Source organism: Periplaneta americana, chromosome 2, assembly GCF_040183065.1.
Source record: "Periplaneta americana isolate PAMFEO1 chromosome 2, P.americana_PAMFEO1_priV1, whole genome shotgun sequence".
Taxonomy (NCBI): domain Eukaryota; kingdom Metazoa; phylum Arthropoda; class Insecta; order Blattodea; family Blattidae; genus Periplaneta; species Periplaneta americana.
In genome coordinates this window covers 60,465,620-60,491,496 of record NC_091118.1, presented here as the reverse complement: position 1 = coordinate 60,491,496, position 25,877 = coordinate 60,465,620, and the positions used below count along the sequence as shown (strand labels likewise).

The following is a 25,877-nucleotide window of genomic DNA, read 5'->3' as shown; positions in this document are numbered from 1 at the left end:
GTTCCTGATCAACAGGAGTTCAAATAACATATTAAGTACAGTAAAACCTCGTTAATTCGGACTAATTGGGGGGGGGGATAAGTTGACCGGTTTAACGAAAGTTCGGGTTAACTGAAATAACCTAAAAGAAGAGTATAAATTGCATTAAAACTCGGCTTATAGCCACAAATGGTGTATTTACAGGGCACAGGTCTAAATACACTCTTTTGCCTATTACTTATACTTTAAACGTTTGTTTGTGTAATCAGTAATAATATTTGTTTGTGTAGTTTAATTAATTTAATGCAAACTTGATGGATTTCATGTATTTTTAATACTATAGATGTAATATTGTAATTGTTGTCATTCCATAGTTTTAATGTATAATAGTAAATCTTAAAACAACGTTCTTTAATTTTTCCAAACTCGGATTTTTGCCTGTCCGGATTAAGTGAAATCCGGATTAACGAGGTTTTACCAATATTGTTAGACAATGAGTAGAACAAATGACATATGGAAGACAGCTGGAGGCTGCTCGTAAACATTTTGTAACTAAAGCACAATAAATTTTGTTTTAACGCTATTCCAGATCTCCTGATCTATGTTTTGAATGTGTTTAAAACAATAAATCATGAAATTGCTTCAAATATTTTTGCACTAGTTCAATACGTGTTTAAAACATGTGTACTGAACAAAATCAAATCAAGTGTGCCTTACATAGGTCCTCTAAAGCCTTTTTTATGCAACTTAGTTCATGGAGAGCGCTCATTTTTAGCCGCCCAGAACAACACGAACCATTCGCGCCTAAGCAACGTTGCCTAGTTGTATTCTTAAAACTCAGTCGCTGTTAGTGCTGGGAATTTAAATATGACATGCTCCCAGACAAAATATTATAGCCACGAAAAAGACGAGACGTATAAACTAAGTCGCGTGAAAAGCATTATAATAATTACTGTACAGTATTCCTCAACATTTTAGTGTAGTAGTGTACTAATATTTCTTTCACATCAAATATATAATATATGGTTATAGGCCTAATATACAATAGTATATTACGATACAAGTTTGGGAATTGCTTTTTAAAAATCGAAGAAAAGAGCAGAGCAAGTTTTTTTTAATTTCCGAGATTTCGTAATGCACTTCACAAACTTGTATGTACAGTATCTTTTTGCACGATAGTATATTTTGGAAATAATATATATTTTTTTAAAATCTGAATACACGCTACGTACGTTACACTATAAACAGATGACTGATGTTAGCAGACTGGCCAACGTACAAGCTTCACCATCAGTTTCAATGGAAAGGAGTAAAAATGATTCAGTACTTGTAGGTCTAATATTTCGTGTTCAATTGGAATAATTTTTATTTCTTTTTGTTAAATGAAGTTTGAATTGTTTAATATGCAGTACGTACGTTACACCATGAACAGCTGACTGATCTTAGCAGTCCGGCCAACGTAAAACTTCACTAACAACTTCAATGTGAAGGAGTGAAAATGATTTAGGTACTTTTTTAATTGGTCATTTAACGACGCTGTATCAACTACGAGGTTATTTAGCGTCGATGAGATTGGTGATAGTGCGATGGTATTTGGCGAGATGAGGCCGAGGATTCGCCACAGATTACCTGGCACTCACCTTACGGTTGGGGAAAACCTCGGAAAACCCAACCAGGTAATCAGTCCAAGCGGGGATCGAACCCGCGCCCGAGCGCAACTACAGACCGGCAGGCAAGCGCCTTAGCCGACCGAGCCACGCCGGTGGCTGATTCAGGTACTTGTAATGTTTCGTGTTGATTTGGAATAATTTTTATTTCTTTTTGTTAAGTGAAGTTTGGTTTCTTTAATTAAAGTTCGGTAGATTTCAAATGCATTCGTATAATGTATATTAATTAACACTGCCTTTTGCATACGATTTTTTTTTGCATCGTAGCCATGGTTTTCATTGCAACACTAGAGGAGTTATCTGTAATATTTCAACACATCTAGGTTGGCAGCTCTAAATTCAGTAAAGTCAATTTTCAATCGTGGCGGCCGTTTGCTGTAACGACGAGAAAAAATACTATCGTGGAAAAAAGTTATTAAAACATTTATAAGTCTTTTGGACTAAGTTTGTAATTACAGAATCATAGTCATAGTTCAGTCAGCTCGCTGACGAGTTCTCAGCAAAAGAAAGCCAGTGCTCGATTCAGGTCAGATTATCTGACATTTATGTTGGATAAAATGACAGTGGGAGAAGATTTCTATAGGCACTTCAGTATTCTTTACTGTTTCTAATCAGTTTATCACGCAATTGTTTGTCCATTAGGAAAATATTTTTTCATGTTTTGTCGCTAGTAGGCCTAGTTACAATACAAACGAATCGCCAATTATTTTTGAGTGATTTTTATGGTTTTCTCTAATTAGGTAATGTAATTTTTCGAAAAATAAATTCACTTTTTTTCTGAGAAAATTAAATATTAGAAAGCCTTGGTTATTCTTTCTCTATAGGTAATGTGAAGGGAAATGGACTGTGGCAATGAAAATTCCAACCCGGCATTTGCCTAAATAATCGTGGAAAAACCACAGTCAGCTTGGTCGGTCCAGGGTTTGAACCTCGGACGTCCCGAATACGAGTCCCGTACAGAAAGCATGAGCCACCTCGCTCGGTTCCCGTACCAATCAAGTCATAGTTGCATGTACTCATTCGAAGGTAGTGCAATCCTAGACGGGTAATAATCAGTTTAATATACAGAATAGGTAAACGGCCGTAATATTTACCATCGGTACCTGTTTTTACATCTTAAAAAGCAGGAAATTCTGTTCACTGAACATATTTTATTTTCTACAAAATATAATGTTAAATGAGTATATATTACCAATATTGGTATCTTTTGCTCTTCTTATAGTTAACACGCAGTAAAACCGTATGGTTTTTTTTTACGAAATAGTTTTCTGCGGTATTTGCAATAGGATTGAGCTATTCGCCTGTTCTTTGTATTTCTTCTTATTCTTGTGTGTTCAATTTTTTCTGAATCTTCCTATCGAGTTAAAGATGCAACCCCTGTAGTTATAAAGTTAATTTCAACCATGATTTTATCAGTTGGCAAAGAAACAATTTTCTCGATATCACGTTTTTATTTTCCGAGTGATACCAGTGATGTTAAGACTGTCGAAAAAACTGCAATTGCCTTTCTGTTGCAAGAAAGGTGATGACACATTTGGTCTTATTGCAGAATTCTGGATTATTTTTCTCCTGATTGTATTAAAATTAGAACGAAATAAAGACGATAAGAATAATAATTTATAGGGCGAACAGCTCATAATTTGTGGGGTGATCTTCCCAGCTGTTATAGTAGCTGCAGCAAGGAATGTGAGTTGTTCCTCCCACTCTTACAACCTATTCCCGACACGGAACCGGCCGGCCATTAACTGAGCCGTGTTTGTCCCAGCCGGCCAATGACACCACCCCTATCCACCTGTTACTTCAAGAATGCTCCTCTTACCCCGCAAGAACCGTAATCCCCTCGCAAGGATCCTCTAGTGAAATTTGGACGATGATCAAAGTCTGATAGGTGGTCTCGGTGCCATTTCTGAATCCGACGCTGACAGGTGGGTCATTTTAATTAAGTCCCTTAAGCCTACAGAGCCAAGTCCCGTTTAGCGGATGAGTTCCCAGATGTAGGCCAAGGGACTGAGAGCCTCGAACCCTGCCCATATCAGCATCGGAAACCCGTACTACCCCAAAACTTCACCCCAAACTCTTCTTACTATTGCATATTTTCAGATCTAGATAAAACAAATAAAGGTAAGATGTAGAGTATTAGTGAAATGACGGAGGGAAATAAGAGTTCTTAGATAAAAAAACCTCTTGAACGTCTGCTTTATTAATCACATATTCATCACATGCCGGGGATCGAACCCGGTTCGCCTGGATAACACTTGAACGGCAGACGCTACTAGGTATGATGCCTTATACCTTCGACCACGATCCTGCTTCGTGGGACGAAAGAAAGACAAACATTATTTAAAAGGCCTATACTGGATTCCCTGAGTACATTCTCACTAAAGGTAAACGACCGTAAATATCACGATATGGCCTCTGTAACTACAACACGTGTCACAGTTTGGCAGCTGTAAGCATATTATATCCGAGAGTACAATACACAAGTACAAGTAACACGGAAAACAGGAAATCTCGATTATTATTTAAAACTATATACCATAAATATTTATTATTGCTCGTTATGCGCCCGTGTGTGTGGACCTGAGATAACACTAGTGCCGGCGTCAGCTTCACTACTCTCAAATTATAAATGAATCTCCCTCAATAATGTACCTTCAAACTAAAGATTAGTCGGATATTAAGAGGTGATAAAACAATAACGAAACAAGAATGCAATGAATGTCGGTATGAACTGAAGAACGCATGGAAAACTAGACTCACAGTTTGCTTAGTCTGCCACAAATTTAACAAATTCTGTCGAGAATCGAACACTGATCCTTTTAATAGAAATTGTGAGCTGACTGAAGTAGCTTCTATTGTACAGAGTGATTTATATACAACTAACAGATTTCTTTCTTTATTTCAAAACGTATGATTCTATCCACAATTTGTTACACTCTGGGAGATTACTAACCTCTATAGCCAATTCTGAAAACACCCTCCATCCTGCATAAGGCATAACTGAACACATCGTTCCGCGTTACTGGCCACTCGTTGGAGGCAGCCTAGATGAACGATATTTGCCTTTTCCTCTCACCAGAGATCCAGTTGTTCCCATTTGTTTACCAGTCCCAGTATTGTGTTTCTTTGGGGAGGATTACGAACACCAAATTCTCTCTGGTATGCCTTTTGAGTAGTTGTAATTCAATTCGTAATCTAATATCGCTTCACAAGGAAGATCCGTTGATTTAATGTGTATTGCATTTTCAAGTGACTAAAACAAAATGTCGAAAACAAACTGCCAAGAATAAGGAATAATAAATGAACATCTCCGCATATCGTGACAGGGAATCAAAACTCCTGCTTAATTTGACGTTAAAACTGGTCATTAAGTTAATTTCGAGCCGAATGAATAAAGAATTTTCAACATTTTCTCTAGAGGTTAGTAATCTCCCAAAGATACTCTGCATTGTGGCTAGCATAATTTATTTTGAAAGAAAGAAAGAAAGAAAGAAAGACAGAAAAGTGTTCTATAGAATTCACTCTGTAGTAATGGTTTCAACGAATGTCACTACAGATAGGTTTACACGTGCCATTACAGTAGCTGGATTCCCAACTGGATGTAGGGTAAAGGTTGATAATTCCGTGATAATTTGGGAGTGTACCACAACTTTACTGAACGAGAGAAGGACTGGTTTTTTACAGCAACGTGTTGAGGAATAATCCCTCAACATGTTGCTTATATAAAAAAGCTATCTTTCGCTAAAAATCGTGATACTCTCAAAAAAACTATCACGATATTACTCATATCACGGCATTACCAATCTTCATTCTACAGTCGAACATTGTTATTCACGCGGTGCCAGCTCTTGGATAGATAGTAGACCAACTTAACTGGCCTTGATATGTTGTGCACTGTTTGAATGTGAACTATATAAACTGAAAGAAAGAATGGTAAATGTTACGATAAATAGAGTGTAAATATTTGAAGGGGAAAAAGTCAAACAGTGCTTTTATCTAACTTAAAAATTATATCAGAAAAATATGTATTCTTTTGAGTCTATCTTTTTTGGAAAAGAGAATAGACAGAGCAAAGTCATGGACAATTGCATTCACGTTTAGTCGAAATGTAAATAAAGAGTTATACTACTATCAGTCTTAAAAACATGATATTTTACAAATTAAAAATAAAATTATACGAAATAAATTACACAGTAGACCGATATGTAAAAAAAAAAAATGTCCATGACGCTACAGCCCTGAAGGCCCAAGACTGACCAGCCGGCTGCTGGCCTCACGTCCACATGCCGAAGCAGAGGTGGACGATCATACAACCAGTATGGAGGTATCGTATGGTTATCACGATGATCTCCCAGCCGTTATAGCTGGTTTGCGAAACCGGATTTTCTCTACCTATCGTAGCTCCCCAAGTGCATCACGATGCTGGTGGGCACCGGTCCCATACACTGGCCGAAATTTCATGATAAAATTTCTTCCCCCATGAGGACTCGAACCAGCGCGCATTCCGTAACGCGGATCCTAGGCAGGATACCTTAGACCACGACGCCACGGCGCGGGACAGACCGATATGTACTGTCTATAATCTTAGTAGTGAGGAGTAGCCTAAATGTATTCCATAAATTTTCAGAGTTCATATATATATATATATATATATATATATATATATATAAACAAACTTCGTTTGTTCCTCACGCCATCTGTCTAACATCATAATTATAACCATTATTTAAAATAATTCACAAGAAAGACAAAAGAATATGTTTTCTTACAGTGTGCAGTGTTGCCAACTCTGTTCTTAAAAACCCGTTATGAAACAGTGTAGAAGTCTCCAAATTGCTATCTTGTCAATATAAAATTAGATAATTTTTTTGCTGTGAATGATATATCCGGTAAATCCATACATCAGCAATACAAATTTAATAAAGTTTACCCGCTAAACTAACACTGAAAAGGACAGATTTAGCGGGAAAAACCGCTGTATTGGCAACACCAGTGCTGTACACCGTTCAAAAGGTGACAACAACCGGACTGAGAGTTCGTGCGGGAATGACAGTGGACAGTGAAAACAAACATGTCTGAACTCACTGGCATGACCATATGCTATCCAACTGGCCTGTTAAGCTACTGGCTGATGTGTTTACACAAGAATAGTAGCTGGAATCCAATTACTGCATATCTCAGCTTGACCGCTAACTGTCTGGCACCGTGTAAACTGGTGTTAACTTCTGTTTCTTGTATTTCGCGAAGGAGGAGATTTGAACATTGAAAACAGTTCCACCACACGTTTAAAGTATCCAATATACAACTACAGATCGCATTTCACGAGAAAATCCGAGCAAGGAACTGGCCGGCCATTGACTGAGTCTTGTTTGTCCCAGCCGGCCAATGACACCACTCCCATCCACCTGCTCCTTCAAGAACGCTGAGTTACTGGCTTACTCTCTCCTCTTACCCCGCAAGGACCATATTCCCCTTGCAGGGATCCTCTCGTGAAATTTGGACAGTACTATTCCATATATAATATTTCGGCGATTGTGCGTTTGTTGATATTCTAAAATTATTTTACTGTTAGCTCTCAAATTACATATTCTGTCTCACAATAGAATGTCCATAGTGTAACTGCGTTGTACTGGGATCATCTTGAGTAAAGTTGAAAATTTTAAACAGAGTAGTAAAGGCTTGAAAACAAAATGAGAAATTAATATGCGTGTGTTTTTTAAGGGGACACACTGGAAGTTAAAAATTGATTTTTGGATATTATTTAATTTAGATATGTCTTTGATATGTCCTAGTGTCGATGCATGGAAGGATTCAATCGAGTTTTAGTTATAAAATTGTCGAAAATGAGGTTTCTTAAATGCCTGCTACTTTTTATGTTCAGATGTAGTAGCAACTTTATACCCTCTCCCACAACATTTTTAAAAAGGAATGTGTGTGTGTTTTTTTTGTATCTAATGCCTACCCACATCACTTGCGTGATTCGGGTTCCACATACTGCGGATAGATGGCAGGACTGTGACCCATTTTCAAGTTGCACACCACTTCGGCGAGTCACGTTATGCATGGCACATCTATGAAGTTGTGTCTTGTACTAGGGTGAGTGTAGTTTATGGGAATGGGTAAAGATGGTGAGAAAGGGAGAAGGGGAAACCCGGTGCCGGCACGTAGCCTACTCCTGTCGAATAGCACCAAGGGGGCCGCCAGGCTTAACGTCCCCATCCGACGGACGAATCACTATCAACAGTGACATATGCCTTCTCTTCATACACACTGCGGAGAGATTTGGTATTTAACCCAGGCATATTGGTGCACAATCTAGTGATTAGAAGTTGTGCACCGCCGTCTCTCTTAGTCCCGAGGTAGAAATTTACATAAAAATTTCTGACCCCGCCGGAATTGAACCCGAGCCGGCTAGTCTGAAAGCAGACACTCTACCGCAGAACTAACTCGGCGGACTTTTTAAAAAAGAAGTTTAATTCCTGATTCGTATAACAAATATTATCCTATTTTTCTCATAATTTCACGGATTACTAGTCTCTTCAGTAACTTTTATGCATTACTTATATTTCTGCTGTATAGAAAGGTCAGTATTACGCACTGATGTAAGAGGTTTTGAATTTTGGGCAATATTTCCCAAATTAAATGTACGTAATCACTGTTGCATAACATTACAATGAGTAACACCTCATTTATTAATAATCTGTAATAGAAGTTTTCGATACTTAATAGAGAAAAAGAGAGGGGGGAAAGCGAAGAGAAAGGATAAGGGGAAAGAGAGAGAAAGAGAGGGAGAGAGAAGAGTCCCAATGACCTATCGTCCTCAGAAAAATTGAAATCGCACACTGAGTGATTGATTTCAGGTTAATAAATTTTCTACTTAAAATGATCCCAGTATGACTTGGTTAGGGTATGATTATCCTATTGTGAGATACTTTGGTATATGAGGATTTTAAAAATCAATATTAATGTATTATAAAATGAATTACGAACTTTATACAATGTGTCCACAAAGTTCCTCCGATGTTTTATAATTCCGCTGTTAAAACACGAGTTTTAGGTAGACAGGTGCACCTTTCTTGACTAGTAAAATTGTAAACAATGTTTCAAATTACTTAAGACACCTCAGTGTGTCCAATATTATTAGGGCGGGGAATGTTAAGGTATTATAGTTTTTACCATGTTATAGGAAGTACGATATGTGTTCAATAAAAACTGATAATTTTTTTTTCGCACAGTTTCCTCATTCAATGTTACGTTTTTTTAAGTAATTGGGGCAGTATTACACACCAACGATGTTGCAGTAGTAATTTGTGTCTAGGACAGACGAAGAAGTTCATATGTGCCTAGTTTAGCTATTAGTGACTGCGAATTTACTAGCAAGTGACCGTGCACGCGAATAAAGTTGCTAGCTAATTTACTAGTTGTAACCTCATATTATCATTATTCATTTAGGCCATATTGAATCGTTGACGCAGTCGATAGTTTTCCATCTAAAAATTCGTCAATTTGTAAAATTTCTTTCCATTTCTTAATTATTCCGTAACTATTGGAGATAATGCCCGAGATGTAATTTAGTTCTCATTTTTTAATCTTATGAAGTTATTCTACCATATTGTTTGCCAAATTTCTTTCAGAATTTCCAACAAATGGCAGTCACTTGACAAGCATGTTAAGTATTTTCAAGAAAATTCTCATTTACCATGTTCCTAATTTACTTGTCAGCTTGTGTAGACCTACTCTATTTAAGAAACTGGCTCCAGAAATTTTTTCTCGCCGCAAAGGGTACCCTCATCGAGGTGCCCTAAATTAGATTAAAATTTTTGTAAAATCATCTAGATAAATATATTTATTTTAAGAACCGCTCAATTCTGAAACAGCGGAGGAAATTTTTGGACATTACATTCGCTTCTTTGCTGCGAGTTTTAAATTATATACAATTAAGTTGACGGGTAAATATTTTCCATTCCACAGTGTAAACAGCAACTCAAGTACAATATATTAAACTATTTGTGCGATAATGTTATTCTGTATATGATTATTGAAAATATAATGAACAAATGACAGCTTTTGAGTATGGTTGTGGAATTTGTAACATCTACAATTTCTGTCGTAGATTGGACATGTCCAAAATAACAAAGTTTGGAAAATCGCAAAAATTATAACTAAGTTAACAAATTATAATATTCATATTTTTTTCTAATTATATCACTATGGATACATACATTCAGGATTCATGAACATTTAAATTTTTTAAGTCTGCTATGGCTTCTTTACGATTTCCAAACACTTTGTTATTTTAGACGTGTCCCCTTTTTCAAATCGACGACAGAATTCTACAACCATATGCCAATTAAGTCTCGTCTTAACAATAAACAGAAACATGCACATATAATGTAAACATGCACAATAATAACGCATTCACTTTAATTTTACAATAACGGAAGAGTTGAGTCACTATATATATAGAACATTGAAACATTAATTGAGATAATATAACCTTAATATGGACAAGAAATCAGATCTACGTTGTTGTTCTTCCAGTTGTAAACTATAATTTAATATAATAATACGAATATCTGTCAATATACAGGGTTGAAATGACATAACTGTGCTGACTTGAAGGGCAATAGAATACGTTAAAATAAATGAAAAAAAACCTGTTATGTGTTTTGTAATTAAGTGCAAGGCTAATTAGAAAATTAGGCTTAGACACTGCGTAGTTTGGCAACAGTGGTTTGAATAGCAGCATTTTATACCTTAATCACTGCAGTAGATTTGTCAGACTTCATAACGGCAGGAAATAACTATACATGTCAATTTTTTTATTCAATTTGCAAGAAAACTGTCGATTTTATTGAAAAACTGCAAAGGGATAAATCGTTTTTCAGCTTCTCTAATAACAAGAGTAAAAATGAGAACCGTGTGGATTCTTATGGAGTAAAACAGTATTAACATTTGAGAGGGGGGGGAATTGTTCTGTGGAAGTTATTCATTTGGAAGTAATATAGTATTAGAATTGTTTGTTGTACTCTATCCAAGGAATAAGCTGTTAAATTTTGCACAGCTATGTTACTTCCACTTTGTATATATGCAGAATCTTCTTATGGACTTTGAACAGACATTGGGAATGTGTTCTTTAGAAGAAAATGAAACAATCGAATTTTTAGAGCAACATGTCATATCCACGTCAGAATTATCGTACTACAACGGACCGAAAATATCAAGTCAATACTTGATCCAATAACGAAAATAAAATTTTGTATGTGTACGCATATTATTCTGTTAAGAGTTCTTTGTGATGCAGCTCCAGTTGGTGGAATTAGTGTAAAATATACAGTCTAAATACTAATTTAATTTTCTCACTGGAAAACATAGTTTAAAAAGTACCAAATTTTTCAAATATATTTTTCAAGACGTTTCCGACAATTCGTTAAAACTCTAAACATATTAGAACACTTTCGTGTATATTCTTTGGAAGAACACGTTCCCGACTATTGTATATATATTATAAGTTACTATTATGTTCGATAAACAAACTTTACTCAGCTAAAGAAACTACTCGTAAATTGAAAATGCCGAAGTAAGCAATACCCTAGGTCTTACAATTTTCGAAATATGAAATTTTTTTTTATTCTTTTTGGTAGAGTTGTGACGTGAGCTCCAGTATTTAAGGAACTCAGTTTTATATTCACAGTATCTGCAGTTGTCTACATAAGTCTGTGAAATTATATGTGGTGTGGTTGTAACTGACAATTTAATGATGTCTTTGTCCAATGACAAATTCAACGTCCTAATCTGCTCTCATAAAAGTCCTAAGTGTCCGGCACAGTAACCTTTCAATAGAGTCTATGTTTAGAACGAACTCAAAGTTAGTATTAACAAATTTAACATTCCGTATTTAATTTTTGATATTCGAAGACATACTTTTGCATGGAAACTTAATGATCGCACTGCAAACTAATTTTATAATAATTTGAGCCGATTTCTAAAGTGAAATGGAAGATTTCCGCTATTCATATTTTAAAAAATGATCACTTTAATACTACGATGCCATTAATCGATATTAAGACACTCAAAGACTGAAATATATCTCTTGTGTCAATCGTGGGCGACCAACCAGTCTAACCCAAAAGGCAATGATTTAAGTAAAATCCAATTCTTAATGATTTTATCTTATGTTGATACTTCTCAGCATCATCACAGTCATCAAGACGTTGGTTCAAATGAATACATTCATACGTGATGTACAGGAGAGCCACTGTGATGGTCGATGGCCAACTCTCGCCACTAGCAGTATTTGAATCTCAGCTGAAAACTTACCGAAGTTACAAACACAAAGATTTATCGATTGAGTGTTTTAGCCACACAACGCTAAAAGTTGTTTTGTCTACTGAAAGATAAATTTGATCGAATTCGTCACAATGTCTAAATGGTGTGACATATGCAGTGAAATAAAATGGAGCTGCACACATTTGAAGATCTGAAGACCTAGAATGCTACTTCTTTCAACATTTTCTATTACGTTATGTGGGCACATCTAGAATTTTCCATTCACATCTGAGTATGAACGACGATTTTAAATAGGAATGTGACCAGTGATATTGTGATTCGCCCAGGAAAATCGCAAAGTGATGAGTTTTGTTTGGACAAATCTGTCTCGGCATTTACTGCCTGCGCGAAAACAAACTTCGTGTTTGAGAGTTCACTTTTTTTTTAGCATATCCACCTTTTCATGAGGCAAATCGATGCTAGGTTAGGTAAAATGAAGTTCGGATCAGGTTAGGTGATCTAGGATTTGGTTACATTTGGTTATTATCCTTTTTTTCTTTGATTGGCTTGATGTATAATCTTTTCACTTCGCGATATGCCCTGGAAAATCTGTTATTTAATATTTCTGGATGTACCCATAAGTATTTATGTACATAACATGTGTTTTTATATATTCCTATTTTGATTGAATAATCTCTAAATTTTCCATAAATTAACATAAACAGTAGCAGTAATATTTAAGCCTGGTTACATTCAATTTAATAGACGATGATTTGAAACTATTTTCAGTATCTCTTGGCAATTATAATAAAGTTTTCTTTTCTGATTTAATTCATCATACATTTTAATTTTAAATTAAGTACCAATATTTTACATCATAATGATTGCCAACAGGAACTAAAATCAGTTTTAATTTTTGAAATTATACCATCTTGTTTCGACGATGTCTCTTTACACACAGTGTGTGACTTAATACGTGGGACCCACTTAAAGGTTAGATTCAGCATTTGAAAACAGTAAAATTAGTTCATATGACTGTATTTAAATTAGGTTTCGTTTTCTTTGTCAGTTAAAGACATTTCCTTTCATTCTCGTGACACGCTGAATTGATGTAACTCATTCCAATCATCAGTTCATTAACATTATTTGTTATTTTACTAGGATTTTGGCGAATATTGTGTTTACACTATCTCGTGTAGTTATAAATTCATTTAAGCTTCTACTGTTGACAAGAGAAATACAGGTTTCAACTTTGTGTTATCCTAAACTTTAAGTAAGGTGAAAAATGACTGATATGTAATGTACCTAATGCAGGAGAATAAAGGCGTCTTTGTGAAAAATATTTTCCAAATATACTTGCACCACAATAAAAATATTTCAGACAATAATGACCGGCCGAAATGAGTGACATAATATCACAAGACGTTAACAGCAGTGCATAAATATGCAATTTGAGGTCCTTACATGAAGGTAAACTAGAAAATATAAGTTTTAATTAAAAAACAAAAGGAAATCGATCAGATGTTTGTATGAATTAATTTTGATTGTTTTTAAATACTGAATTTATGTGAGAAGCGAGTTACTGTTTATTCTAAAAATATATTCAAATATAAAGAAGAATAAAATTGCGACATACATTTTATGCGCACGTTAAAATACTTTCCTCCTCATAGCGTGTTTAAATAAGGATCAAGTTCGAAAAAATAACGTAGCTTTCCCATATGTTAAATATTTTAATTTTAAAATGCTAAGAAATATTAAAGTGACAGTTATTGACACTGATTGTGCGTTTGTCTTTAAAACGTCTAATTGTGTTTAACGTAATTGAAACTGCGTTTTGTATGTCCCGTGAGATGTTATTTTCTGTAATATTGATAACGTTGTTCTAGTTCAAGAGAGTAGAAAGTATAACATTACTATCCTATGAACTTTTAATATTTATTAAAATTTTAAACACAATATCGTTTTTAAATATAGAGACAGATTTATTTTTTGCTTGCTTATCATCAATTGCAGCTGATTTTATTTTCCATTAAGTTCCTTTTAAATAAATTATTGTTTACCAATCTTTGGACACTTCATAAGCAAAAGGTTATATGTATCAATTTCTATTATAAGTTTTTCTTATCTGGTTGTGTTTTTATATGATTCGCAATAGTGATCGTAATTACAAGTGAATATTGTATCAACATGAAGAAACAGCCATATATCATACGAAGCTGAGAGAAACGAAAAGTTATTTTTCATTATGACACCGGTATAAAGTCAGACCAGTTGTAGAACTGAATAATTTAGAAGCACAAGGTTTTAATATGTTAATGTATTCAATTTTGCTCAATTTGTGGGTAGATCTTCCTGTAGACTGTCTTTTATATGCGCTTTATGGTCACATTTAAATCTTCGAGTTGAAATGGTTCTGAATATGAAGGTGTGTATTTTTTCTTGTTAATAATAATTTGATAAAATGATTATTTTCACGAAATGGCACCAATTGGGAACCAATGAAAATGAAAAAAACGGTTACAGCTTGAATATATATTTTTTAACTTTCTCTGAAATTAAAATTTTATGTTGTATACCATTTTGTGCCTTTAGTGTTCTCGATAAATTTAATTTTTAACTCTTTCTCACCTAAATTATTTTTTTTATGGAGACATCTTGAAGGTAAAAGCACAAAGCAAACCTCTTCCTAACAACAGCTGGCCAAGGAACTGGAGAGTTCTGTACTCTATCGGTAAAGAACGAAACTACTTCTGAGGATACCAAATGGAATATCAGACAGATCATGTGAGTCAGAGATTACAAAAATGTTGGTGATTTCAAATGGACTCATTCGAGCGGAAGGGGTTAATGAATTCTCTTTCAGTTAAGTATTATAATTCCACGTTAAAAGATTTTGTTATAACAAGTTTTAAAATGTACACGGTATACATAATATTATGCAAAATATCTAAGAAGTTAATCAGAATAGTTTAATTCTGTTTTTGTGAGATATTATCAAAAGTTGAGATATATATTGTAATTATGTTGGTTGTAATTAGGCATTGTTGTCAAGTGTATGCTTCGTTTGCGTTTTTTAATGACAATTACGCAACAAAATGCCACACGTATAGATGGCCAATTTAGATGAATTCCACAACACCGGTGAAACGAAACTTCAGGATAGTCTAAAATATGCGATATAAACTCTGAGTGCATAATTGATTTTTAGAAACATAGCGTATGAAATGAATCATGCCCAAGAAGATCCAATGTAAACTTAAACTCCAGATGTAGCAGTACTGGAAGTTTTCCAACACAGCTCCTCAAAGCGTATCCGTCGTATATCATGAGAGTTGCAGATTCCAAAATTAACCATCCACGAAGTCCTTAGGAAGCATCTCAAACTCTGTTCATACAAAAGTGCAAATTCTGAAGGCATTAAAGCAGGGGACAAGGAAAAAAGAATTAATGTTACCGTGGATATGTTGAATAGGGTAGACAAAGACAATCTTACTTGCAAAGAGTGCTGTTTTCTGATGAAGCAATATTTATTGGCCCTTACGATCATCAGATTTAAGTCTGATAGATTTCTTACGTGGGATTAAGTAAAGGACAAGGTATACAGAACGTCCGTAAGGATTCTTCAAACCTTACGTGTGAAAGGAAGAGAGATGCCATCTCAACAATCACACAAGATATGCTTAAAAAAACTTGCCAAAATTGATTATCGAATAGAAATCATCAGAACAAAAGGTGTATGTAGAATCTGTGTCGTCTCTCAGAATATGTTAATCTTTTAAAGCAAACAGAAAAAAATACGTTTATTGGTTTAAAAATTATTGATTTTTTTTTGTTACGTTGTTTTATGTACAAGGAGTGTAATTTCGACTGTGAATTCTTTCCAATTGTCTCCGACGTGAGATGAGTTTTATCGATAAATGCCATCGCTTACCATGTCACAATAATAATAGGTTTACTAATGATTCCATTTAAATAAACATTGTGATTAAACTTTAACTGTCGTTTAGTTGTTTCAGAAACACATAACACGAATTTAATACTTATTTATTTTGTGGCAAAATGTTATAATTATATATTGAACAATGTGAATGGCACTCATTTTAGAAGTTCAAAAATCTGTATTTTGAATTGCGATTCAGATGAATTTAATTTTCTCCAATTTAGGATCCGATGTCAGTCAATATTTGACATTGTCAATTTCAATTATAGCTTCGCTAACTTTATTTAAACAATTTGAAAATTGGATTTCGCTATGTTAATAATAAATTTCATGTGTTTAGATCATTGAAATATTTAAGTAAAACAGTCATTTATCCTTACTAGATGTTAAAAAGAATCCTACATTATCTCTTTGTATGAAACACATTAAGAAATTCACAAGTCCACCATTATGAAAGAACGTAAATAGTTCTATAATAAATTTCCATGAATAAATATTGCGTATAAAATGCCTTTTCATAACATTTGAGTGTGAATTTGAATTTGTGACTTCATTATTTCAACGAAACATGTTAAATATTTTACTGATTTTAACAAAACTTAGATTTTTAGAGTTTCATTTGATTAATAGATACCAAGTATAACAAAAATCTGTCTATGGAAGACGGGTTGCTTTGTACAGAATCATGAACTATTTAATGTGACAGACTTGAGTCATGATTTCTTGCGCAAATGCACCTTAAAATCTAGAATATTAATCATAATGTATGTAAATTAAAATGAATATATTTGAATGATGTTAACAAAGAATATGCAACACTGCGATAGAAGTATTTATATTACTTTATTTTAATTATATACTTTATTATGTACAGATCTTTCAGTAGTCTAAAACATTTATTTCTATGTATTTTTAAATTACAGTGACAATCTCATGTGTAACGTATCAGTACATATTTTGTTGTATTTCTCCACTGTATACGATATAATGTTACACCTCATAACAATTCGTAAGCTTAACTATGAATTCATTTAAATTAATAAAAATAAAGCATAATGGGATCTAATGGACAGCTGTACTGAATATACTGATGCACAAAACAAATTTATGAAATAAATTGTAAATAAAATAATGTCTTTACTTCATTATTTTAAATTCAGGTCACATGCAATCTCAAACACAACAATAAAAGGTTTTAAGTAACGTTTTTATGCATTTAGCAGACCTTGGAGTGATGTAGACATTAATGAAATATTTCGTTCACTTCGTACTTGAAATTTTCTTGTAGATGAAATTCAATATAGCTTACTTGAGTGATATTATAGATTTTGGTATTAGTAATTAATGTTTCCATTAATTTATTTTGTAATGAATTCTGTTTAGTGTGAGACACTCAAATATTTTGAAGATAGAAATTATACTTCTGAATTTTCAATATCTTAAATTTTATATAAAATGATAAAGCCATTTCCATACATTTCCTCAGCTCATACAATCAAATATATTGTATAGTCTATCTAATTTAGTGGGCTGACAGTGGTTGTGGAAATGTGGGAAGTTTAGTAATACAGTATAAGCATTTCGAATTCTCATAACTATTCTAGTCAGCTGTTAATACTTCGTAAGTACATCAGAATTTTTCGTATCTTTCAAACTTCATTCTTCCACCTGTTTATTATTTAATTGAATTTAATTTGATACAATTCAAAACGAAGAAACTTTTTTTTTAAATTTTATGTAATTACAGTAGAACCTCGATTATGCGACACCCTATTAACCGATTGACTGATTATCCGACTGTCTTTCGCTCGCTCTTTTTTTCCTTGTCTTTTATTTGCTACAGGAACATATGGAGTACTACTGTACGTTATATTAGTACGTTTTTTTTTTCTAGAGAGTGTTATTAGCCTCTAAGCCTTTACACTTCCAGTTCGGTCTACTGTTCGTAGCGCCAAACTGTACAATTTCTATATGAAATATATTGCATGAGTGTCAAAAGAAAAATTTTGTGATTAAGTATCGAAAAATGCATATAATTGAGTGCTTTGGGGAAAGAGAAATTGTGGCTCATCTCACATCAGAATACGAGATTGACGATACAACTGCGCGCGATTTAATAAACATTAAGGATAAAGTGTATAGAGTATATAAATCTACAACATGAGACCTCTAGTATTCCTATGTTTCCGATTACAGCCACCACAAGGAATTTCTTTTCCACTTAAAAGCACGTCCTTGACAACCAAAATTAAATTAGTAAACTTCTGATCGACTACCTAGCGTGTTAAACACAAGACTACGGAGTAAATTACGAAACTTAAAGTATTATTCACTTCATTTACGAAAATGTTTTACGGTACTGATTATCCGATTTTTTCGATTAATCGTTCAGTCCATCCCCTTCATTACCACGGATAATAGAGGTTCTACTTTAATAATGTCCAGTGTTTGGTCACCAAGCCAGTGGAAACAGGTTAACTGCGTATAGATCATACCGCAACAGCACGCTACAGGGCAGTACATTCAGTTTCCGATTAATATAGGCCTAGTGCAGTATGAGAGAGTCGTTGAGCTCTCAGTGAATTTTTTTTGTATGCTGCCCGATTCTTAGTAAATTATTTCGAAGATCTGATTACAACTATTACACTTCTAGAATGGTATCATGGTAATACTACCTGGTGCCGTACAAATAGGAGAACATTTACAGCTAAAATAATGAATCTCCAGCAGTGTCTGGTGACTCAAAATTTTTTTAGAAGCTCTCCAATGTCTTTAATAAAAATCATGGATAATCTGTAATTTGCAGAATACTGTAAGTGATATTTTGATGGATCATAACTCACAGAATAGTTGTGACAATGAATACATCTCCGATATTCTGTGTTTTCAGTTCGCACCAGTTACTTCTTGTGAGACTGGGAGAAGTTTCTCTAGATATAAACGTTGTCCAAAACAAATGAGGAAGAATTTTTCATTCCAAACACTAAGAACATACATAGTTATTCATTGTAATGCTTTTCGAGATGAAAGCTGAGTAAAATACTTAAATTCACATTTCCGTAGAATTTTCTGTTAGTTTTATATTTAATTGTAACTTTTTGATTTGTTATATTACTTTATTGGGGCTCTTTATTTGCTTTTATAATAACTGCATTAAATAATTCGTACATACCGATACATAAAGAATTTTTTTTCTATGTCAAACACTTACCAAAAGCATTGGTTACAATTTTATACAATTTATTGTGTCCCCGACTGTATCTGTAAATATGATTCACTACCTAGACGCACCGTGCGCTCTTTTCCACAGCCTTAACCATATAGTAACTCAGTGACGGCTCGTGCCCGATAAATAAGGTGAAGGCCAAAATATTTCTAGGGAATTTCATAGATTCGATGGGTAGCGTGATGACGCCGTGAACATATTTGTAAGTAATATTGGATTGTATTTTAAAATATCTTGTTTATGTTCTGCAGAACAAAACATTACGCACTAAATCGTTTACCTAATAGATTCATGTTTTCTTCTTATTAATACACTTGCTGAAACCTAAACATATTGCTACACTTGTCACCACAAAGTACATACAGACTAAAAACGAAGTTGTTGGTGAGCTCAGATGCGCTATGTACAATGTGGTGTCAAATTTCATGCCAACTTCTTTTATTAAAAAGTAAGCTACTCAAGATATTTTAAAATTTACACAAAATATAATATCCACCGAAATGATAATATTAAGAAATATCGAAATATATGTGTAACACCTTAAATTTAAACAATATTCAGTTTCTTTATCTACATCTTATGCTTTATTATTTAGTTGCAATATATTACAGATTGTACGATCCAAGAAAGAGGAAGCATATGAATGTGGCATCAGTAAACATTCATAGACTAATAGCTTCACAAAAAGGGTCGACAATCTGTAGTAAGCAAGTCGTCGTCATAGCAACCGGAAAAGGAAAGCCTCCACCTGGACCTTCAGCATTCATACCCCTTGCCAGCTGATCTTTGCTAACCGCGTGGACTGACTGGTGAGGGGTTCATCTGAAGTGCGCCAACAGACTTTACCTGCTGAACAGACCAAGTCGCGGAAGATAGGTTAAAAAGTAGAACTGAATATACACTATCTACCAAAAAGTAATTGGGCACCCAGGATTTTACGTGCTAGGTGCCATGTTTCGGCGGCTACTATGCAATGGTATGCAGACAATAATGTTCACCGGTTGGACTGGCCTGCACAGAGTCCTGATCTCAATCACATTGAGCACCTTTGAGATGAATTGGACCGGCGATTGAGGTTTGGGAAACGCGGTCAACTTCATTGTCCAACTGAGTGCCAAATTGCAAGAGGAATGGCGACGCATTTCAGTCTATATCCTATACAAACTAGTGGAGAGCATGCCTGACAGGGTGGCTGCTGTTATAGCAACAAGAGGTGGTACCACGAGGTTCTAAAGGGGCGAAAACATTATTTTTTGGTAGATAGTGTAGTTTAGCGAGGAAAGCCTTTTTTAATATACTGATCAAATATAATTTATTAAAACACGAAAAAAAGAGGTGAAGGTGACCTTCACCTGCTTCACTTGAATAACCGCCACTGTAACTGCTTGCCTAACTTGTGTTAAATGTAACCAAACACTGGACTTTAACTTAATTGATTGTAGAAGATAAGATCTTAACGACATTTATGAATCTTGTAATATAAAGAGTTCTATTCCTGAGGTGGAGAAGATATGAGGTAAAATTTATTTCCTCAAAATTGTAAAGCTATTGTAAGGATGGTGACGAAAAGAGCTAACCTTTGACATTACACAGCAGTAGCGCTCCTGCCCAGGTTGTAGATCTGCTGAATGCAGTTATTTGTTAATAAGGTGCTGTTAATTCTTTTTATAAAATTTTCTTTGTAATATCTGTAAGGAACTCCGGGAAATTCATTTAATGCAGTGATGTGCGTCCACGCGTAAAGTTCGATAGTCTACGTCTACACGCAAATAACACGTAGACAATGTAGAATATGTAATCTAAGTAGACAAATGTAATCTTTTATTTATGTTGGTGAATTTGAGTCCGCACAATGGAAGTATAAAGAACTCATGAAAATGCTTATTTGCTTCCTACAAAATTAGAAAGTAAAACAGCTACCAAAGCATTAATATTTGACGACACGTTTTTTCACAAGGATAACGTTTGTCTTTTTGACCAAATTTGTTTCTCAGCAACCAGACATTTCAATAGCAGATGCAGCACTTTTGTGTTGTACCTCAAAGATTCCCAACAAATTTAAGAATTTGGCAAATAATGTGGAATCTAGGACAGAAATAATACTTACACTCTGATTGCTTTTTATTTTCATTTCGAGTATTGAAGCGATGCCCAACTTTTTCTCTCGGGTAATAATTTGCAAAATGCACAAGATTCCCCATTAGATAAGTAAGGCAAAGAATAAACATTCTTCATGAGTTTCAACAAAGAACTGCAAAAAAGCATTTTTTAGAAAAATATCATTGACCCGATGGTGTTTTGGAGTATGGGTAAACATCAACAAGATTTATGTAGGCTAATTTAGCTTTGAAACATCAGGAAACATACACTCATTGTCAGAAATCATATAGATTTTGATAGATCATCAAAACTCGTGCGCATTTGTTGTGCTCAGAACAACAGATAACAATAGTGCAGATGATTATTATTAAAAACCACTTAATACTAATGCTTTGGGTACCGGTACTTAGTATGTAGTTACTTTCTCCTAGACTATCGTTAATATAATTTTGTTATGATTTTATTCACACTTAATGTATGTTCGAGATAATTTTGGGAAAATGAAAAGCTCAGTTTTGTACTTATTTATTCATTTGGTTTCTTATAAAACAATAAAGCTAATATTTAAATCTATTCATCGATAGATTGCAGAATCTACATAGTCTACATGAAAGAAACCAAGTACACTGCACTGATATTAAACGAAGAAAACACTCGTAGACGTCAAATTATCGTTTTCGACACGTTACTGATTTAATGCACCAACATTAGGAATACTCTTTCGGATTTTATAACATAACGGAATGCTTAATCAGTTTTAATTCATGTTCAACCGCCATTGTTGCTGTTTTTTGTGCTTTTTGCCAATGCGCGCAGCGACGGCTTCTATATTTACCTATGGTCATAAAACTAAAACCAACTTGTAGGTATTTTCAAGGTACACACTGTATAGTAATGTTCGGTGGCCCTAACGTTACCTGTTGGACGGTTTAGTGTTGTTCTCATAAATTATTTGTTAATGACAGTAAAGATGAATTCGGTAGTCACTTCACGAATGTTATTTGATTTTCATTGAAAAGTTAGAAATGAAGATAATGTAGGATGCTTGATTATTGTAAATGTCAAACGATGATAATAATAATAATAATAATAATAATAATAATAATAATAGACCTGGTAAATTAAGGTTCATAGGAACTTTTATGAACAAATTATACCGAATTCACTGTTGTTTGGGATACTGAATCCAAAACTGAGGCCAGTTTTTCTCTATCACGTATTATTTCTCCAAATTTTTGGTTGAAAATTTAGCCAAGCGAATGTAGCGTTATTGAATTTAACTTTTCTGTGATGTTTCTTAACCATAAACTCACCAGGAATGATGATACAAAAAATATCTGGAGAGTTCACACAATCACGGCTAGCCATGTGTCACAACTCACGGTTACATGAAGTTAGAGGTTCGAGGTTACAGCATGACACAGCCTTCTCTGTCCAAATTTCAAGAGAGGATCCCTGCGAGGGAAGTATAGTCCTTGCAGGTTAAGATGAAGGAGTAAGCCAGTAACTCGGCGTTCTTGAAGGAGCAGGTGGAAGGGGGTGATGTCATTGGCCGGCTGGGACAAACAAGGCTAAGTCAATGGCCGGTAGATCCCGTGTTGGGGGCAGGTTGTAAGAGTGGGGGGAAAAACTCGCATTCCTTGCTCGGATCTTCTCGTGAAATGCGGACAGTAGTCACTGTTAGCAATGACCACTAACAAGATACCCCCTGTCCGCATTTCACGAGAAGATCCGAGCTAAGAATGCGAGTTTTTCTCCCCACTCTTATAACCTATTCCCGACACAGAATCGGCTGACCAAGACTGAACCTTGTTTGTCCCAGCCGGACAATAACATTACTCCCATCCACCTGCTCCTTCAAGAACGCTGAGTTACTGGCTTACTCTCTCCTCTTACCCGCAAGGACCAGGGATCCTCTCGTGAAATTTGAACAGTACAAACACTCGCCACTAAGAGCACTGTTGCATGAATGCTGTAAACTGTCAGATCCCCATTAATTTAAATTTTGTGAAAAAACTGTACGTGATGTGACATTTTAAGTGTCAATTTCTGTTTTAGCACACAAAAATACGTAAGAGACCGCTAAAATTTTATCCAAATAGCATTTTCATCGCAAGCCTGTGTAATTATTATTATTATTATTATTATTATTATTATTATTATTATTATTATTATTATTATTACTATTATTAAAGTTTATTTACACACACTTTAACATCTGTGGTCGTAATCTGTGGTAGTATCGTGTGTTTAGGATCTGTGGGTGTTATTAGTAGGCCATTGTTACTCTTATTGAGTTCCTGTTTCTATTGTGTGGTGTAGATAGCTTGTGTTTATGTAACTGATTTTAGAATATGATTAATGATTATGATATTGATGATTGAGGCGGTGATGAATCATGGTATATAAATTTCCAATCCAGCATTTGCCTTTGTGACTGAGGGAAACCATGAAAAACCGCAGTCAGATTGGTCGGCCCGGGGTTCGAACCCGGCACCTCCCGAATGCGAGTCCCAAACGCTGCCGTCTGAGCCACCTCGCTCGGTCCATTATTATTATTATTATTATTATTACTATTATTATTGTTATTATTATTATTATTATTATTATTATTATTATTATTGTTAAGTTTATTTATACACTCTTTAACATCTGTGGCCATATCGCGTGTTTAGGATCTGTTTGTATTATTAGTAGGCCACTGTTACTATTGTTGTGTTCCTGTTTCTATTGTGAGTTGTAGATGGCTTGTGTTCATGTAACTGATTTTAGATTTTGATTAATGTTTATGATATTGGTGATTGAGGTGTTGGTGAATCATGGTATGTAAATTTCCAATCCGGCATTTGCCTTTGTGGCTGAGGAAAACCATGAAAAACCCCAGTCAGATTGGTCGACCCCGGGATTCGAACCCGAGACCTCCCGAATGCGAGTCTCAAACGTTACCGTCAGAGCCACCTCGCTCGGTCTGTTATTGTCATTATTATTATTATTATTATTATTATTATTATTATTATTATTTTTTTTTAATTTGTGCATTTGTTTTTCTTAGTTGAAATCGGTAATACAGCAATTATTTTACTGTCCAGAAACTCTTTCGTAATCTTTCTTAAGTCTGCAACTATAACATTTTTAGGTAACGAACCGTCACTGCATGAGAAACAAACCTTTTTTGTCTACTTTCAGGCACAAATTCTTTTACATGTCGATAATCGATAAGTAACCACCGATTCAACTTCACTTCCAAAGGACATGCTGCAATTTTACTGTTGGAGAATCTTCAATGTGATGCAGATATTATAGACTTTCGAATACATTTCTAAAGATTTATGAAAGTAACACAAAATATATAATGCATACATTTTATCTTTCCACGCTCGCATGTGTGAGCAGCTGCTCTGTGCACTGCTTCTTCCGCTCCGCTCCACTTCAGGAGCGTGGAAAGATAAAATGTACGCATTTTATAACGTATTACCTTTATGAGCAAGTATGCATTGTATTGTTTTTTAACTAGGAAGGGCTAGGAAAATTATAATTAAACCTAACATTTTTGTATTCTGAAATGTTATGGAAATGACACTATCATTTTTCATATGAACTTGGTTCTCATAATATATAATTTAGTGAAACTTTCAGTCCACAGAAAGTATAACATCAATAGAAACATTCTTTATAATAAGTAAACTTAACAATCATTATAATTATCATTGGCAATTATCTTCTTTCGCGAATTGCGCTTGGTATCCTTTCGTCTCTATTGGAAGTTTATACAAGTTTTAGAAGTTCTGAGTGTGACGGACTCTGCAAATTCTCCTTCACTTCAACCTTATATAAAAGGTGTCACAGTTATTCGCACTCCGAGAAAACTATGACTATATTAAATAGCGTAATAAAAATATAACTTAATAAAATGTAGCGTTAGATATAGACATACAAAAGAATAAACAAAACAAAACAAATTTTATGTTGTTCACTTACGTTTCTTCTTACAAAATAATTATATAGGTACTTCTGTCAGTATTATATTTTTGTATTATTGTATCTTTCCCTATGTTCGACTGTTTGGGACATGTTGTGTGATGTGTGATGAGGGTGTTATTGTTTAGGGAGGGTAATTTGTGGAGTAATGAAGACAGCAGGGGTAGCAGAGTGTAAACTTGTCATCTAGGAAGGTGTGAACTACAGTCATCGACCTCTAAAGTTAGTACATATTAATATATCTATTTATATGCCTGGATGACATTTTTTCACTCATTCCAAAGATTAACAAGTGTATTGTCATTTGAATTTGGTTATATTTGTGCTTTAGTCAATATTAACAATGTATCTCATGTTTTTTTAAGCTGGACTTGGTACCCTGCAACTTTATTTCCATCGATTTAGGAATGGGGGGGGGGGTTTCCATCATGAACAAGTAACAACATTGTCAAGTACTGTGGAAGGAGGGGTGACATATTTACCGCCCTGTGGCGGCGGGCAGGGGGACGGTTAGAGGCGTGTGGAGGAAGTGATGCGCGATGCAGGGGCTCCTCCAGCACTGCCCTTCCTCCTCGTGGCCTCGGCCCCTCCTCAGCACTGCGACGCTCCTCCGGGCCGCTGTCTGGCAGTCGGCGTCGCCCAGACACATGGAGTCTGCCTCTGTGATGAACATGAGGTCACACGCGGTGGGGGACGGCGCCCCTAGTTCGGGGCC

General features: G+C 34.8%; 1 protein-coding gene across 1 annotated transcript in view; it reads right to left on the bottom strand.

Moving 5' to 3' along the window:
- Positions 1-25,877, bottom strand: part of LOC138694124 (uncharacterized) — a 563,234-nt gene that overhangs the window by 35,917 nt on the left and 501,440 nt on the right. The window contains exon 7 of the mRNA XM_069817739.1: positions 1-25,877. This exon is cut by the window's left edge and continues 35,917 nt beyond it. Within this exon, the coding sequence (XP_069673840.1) occupies positions 25,641-25,877 (237 nt within the window). The 3' untranslated portion in view covers positions 1-25,640.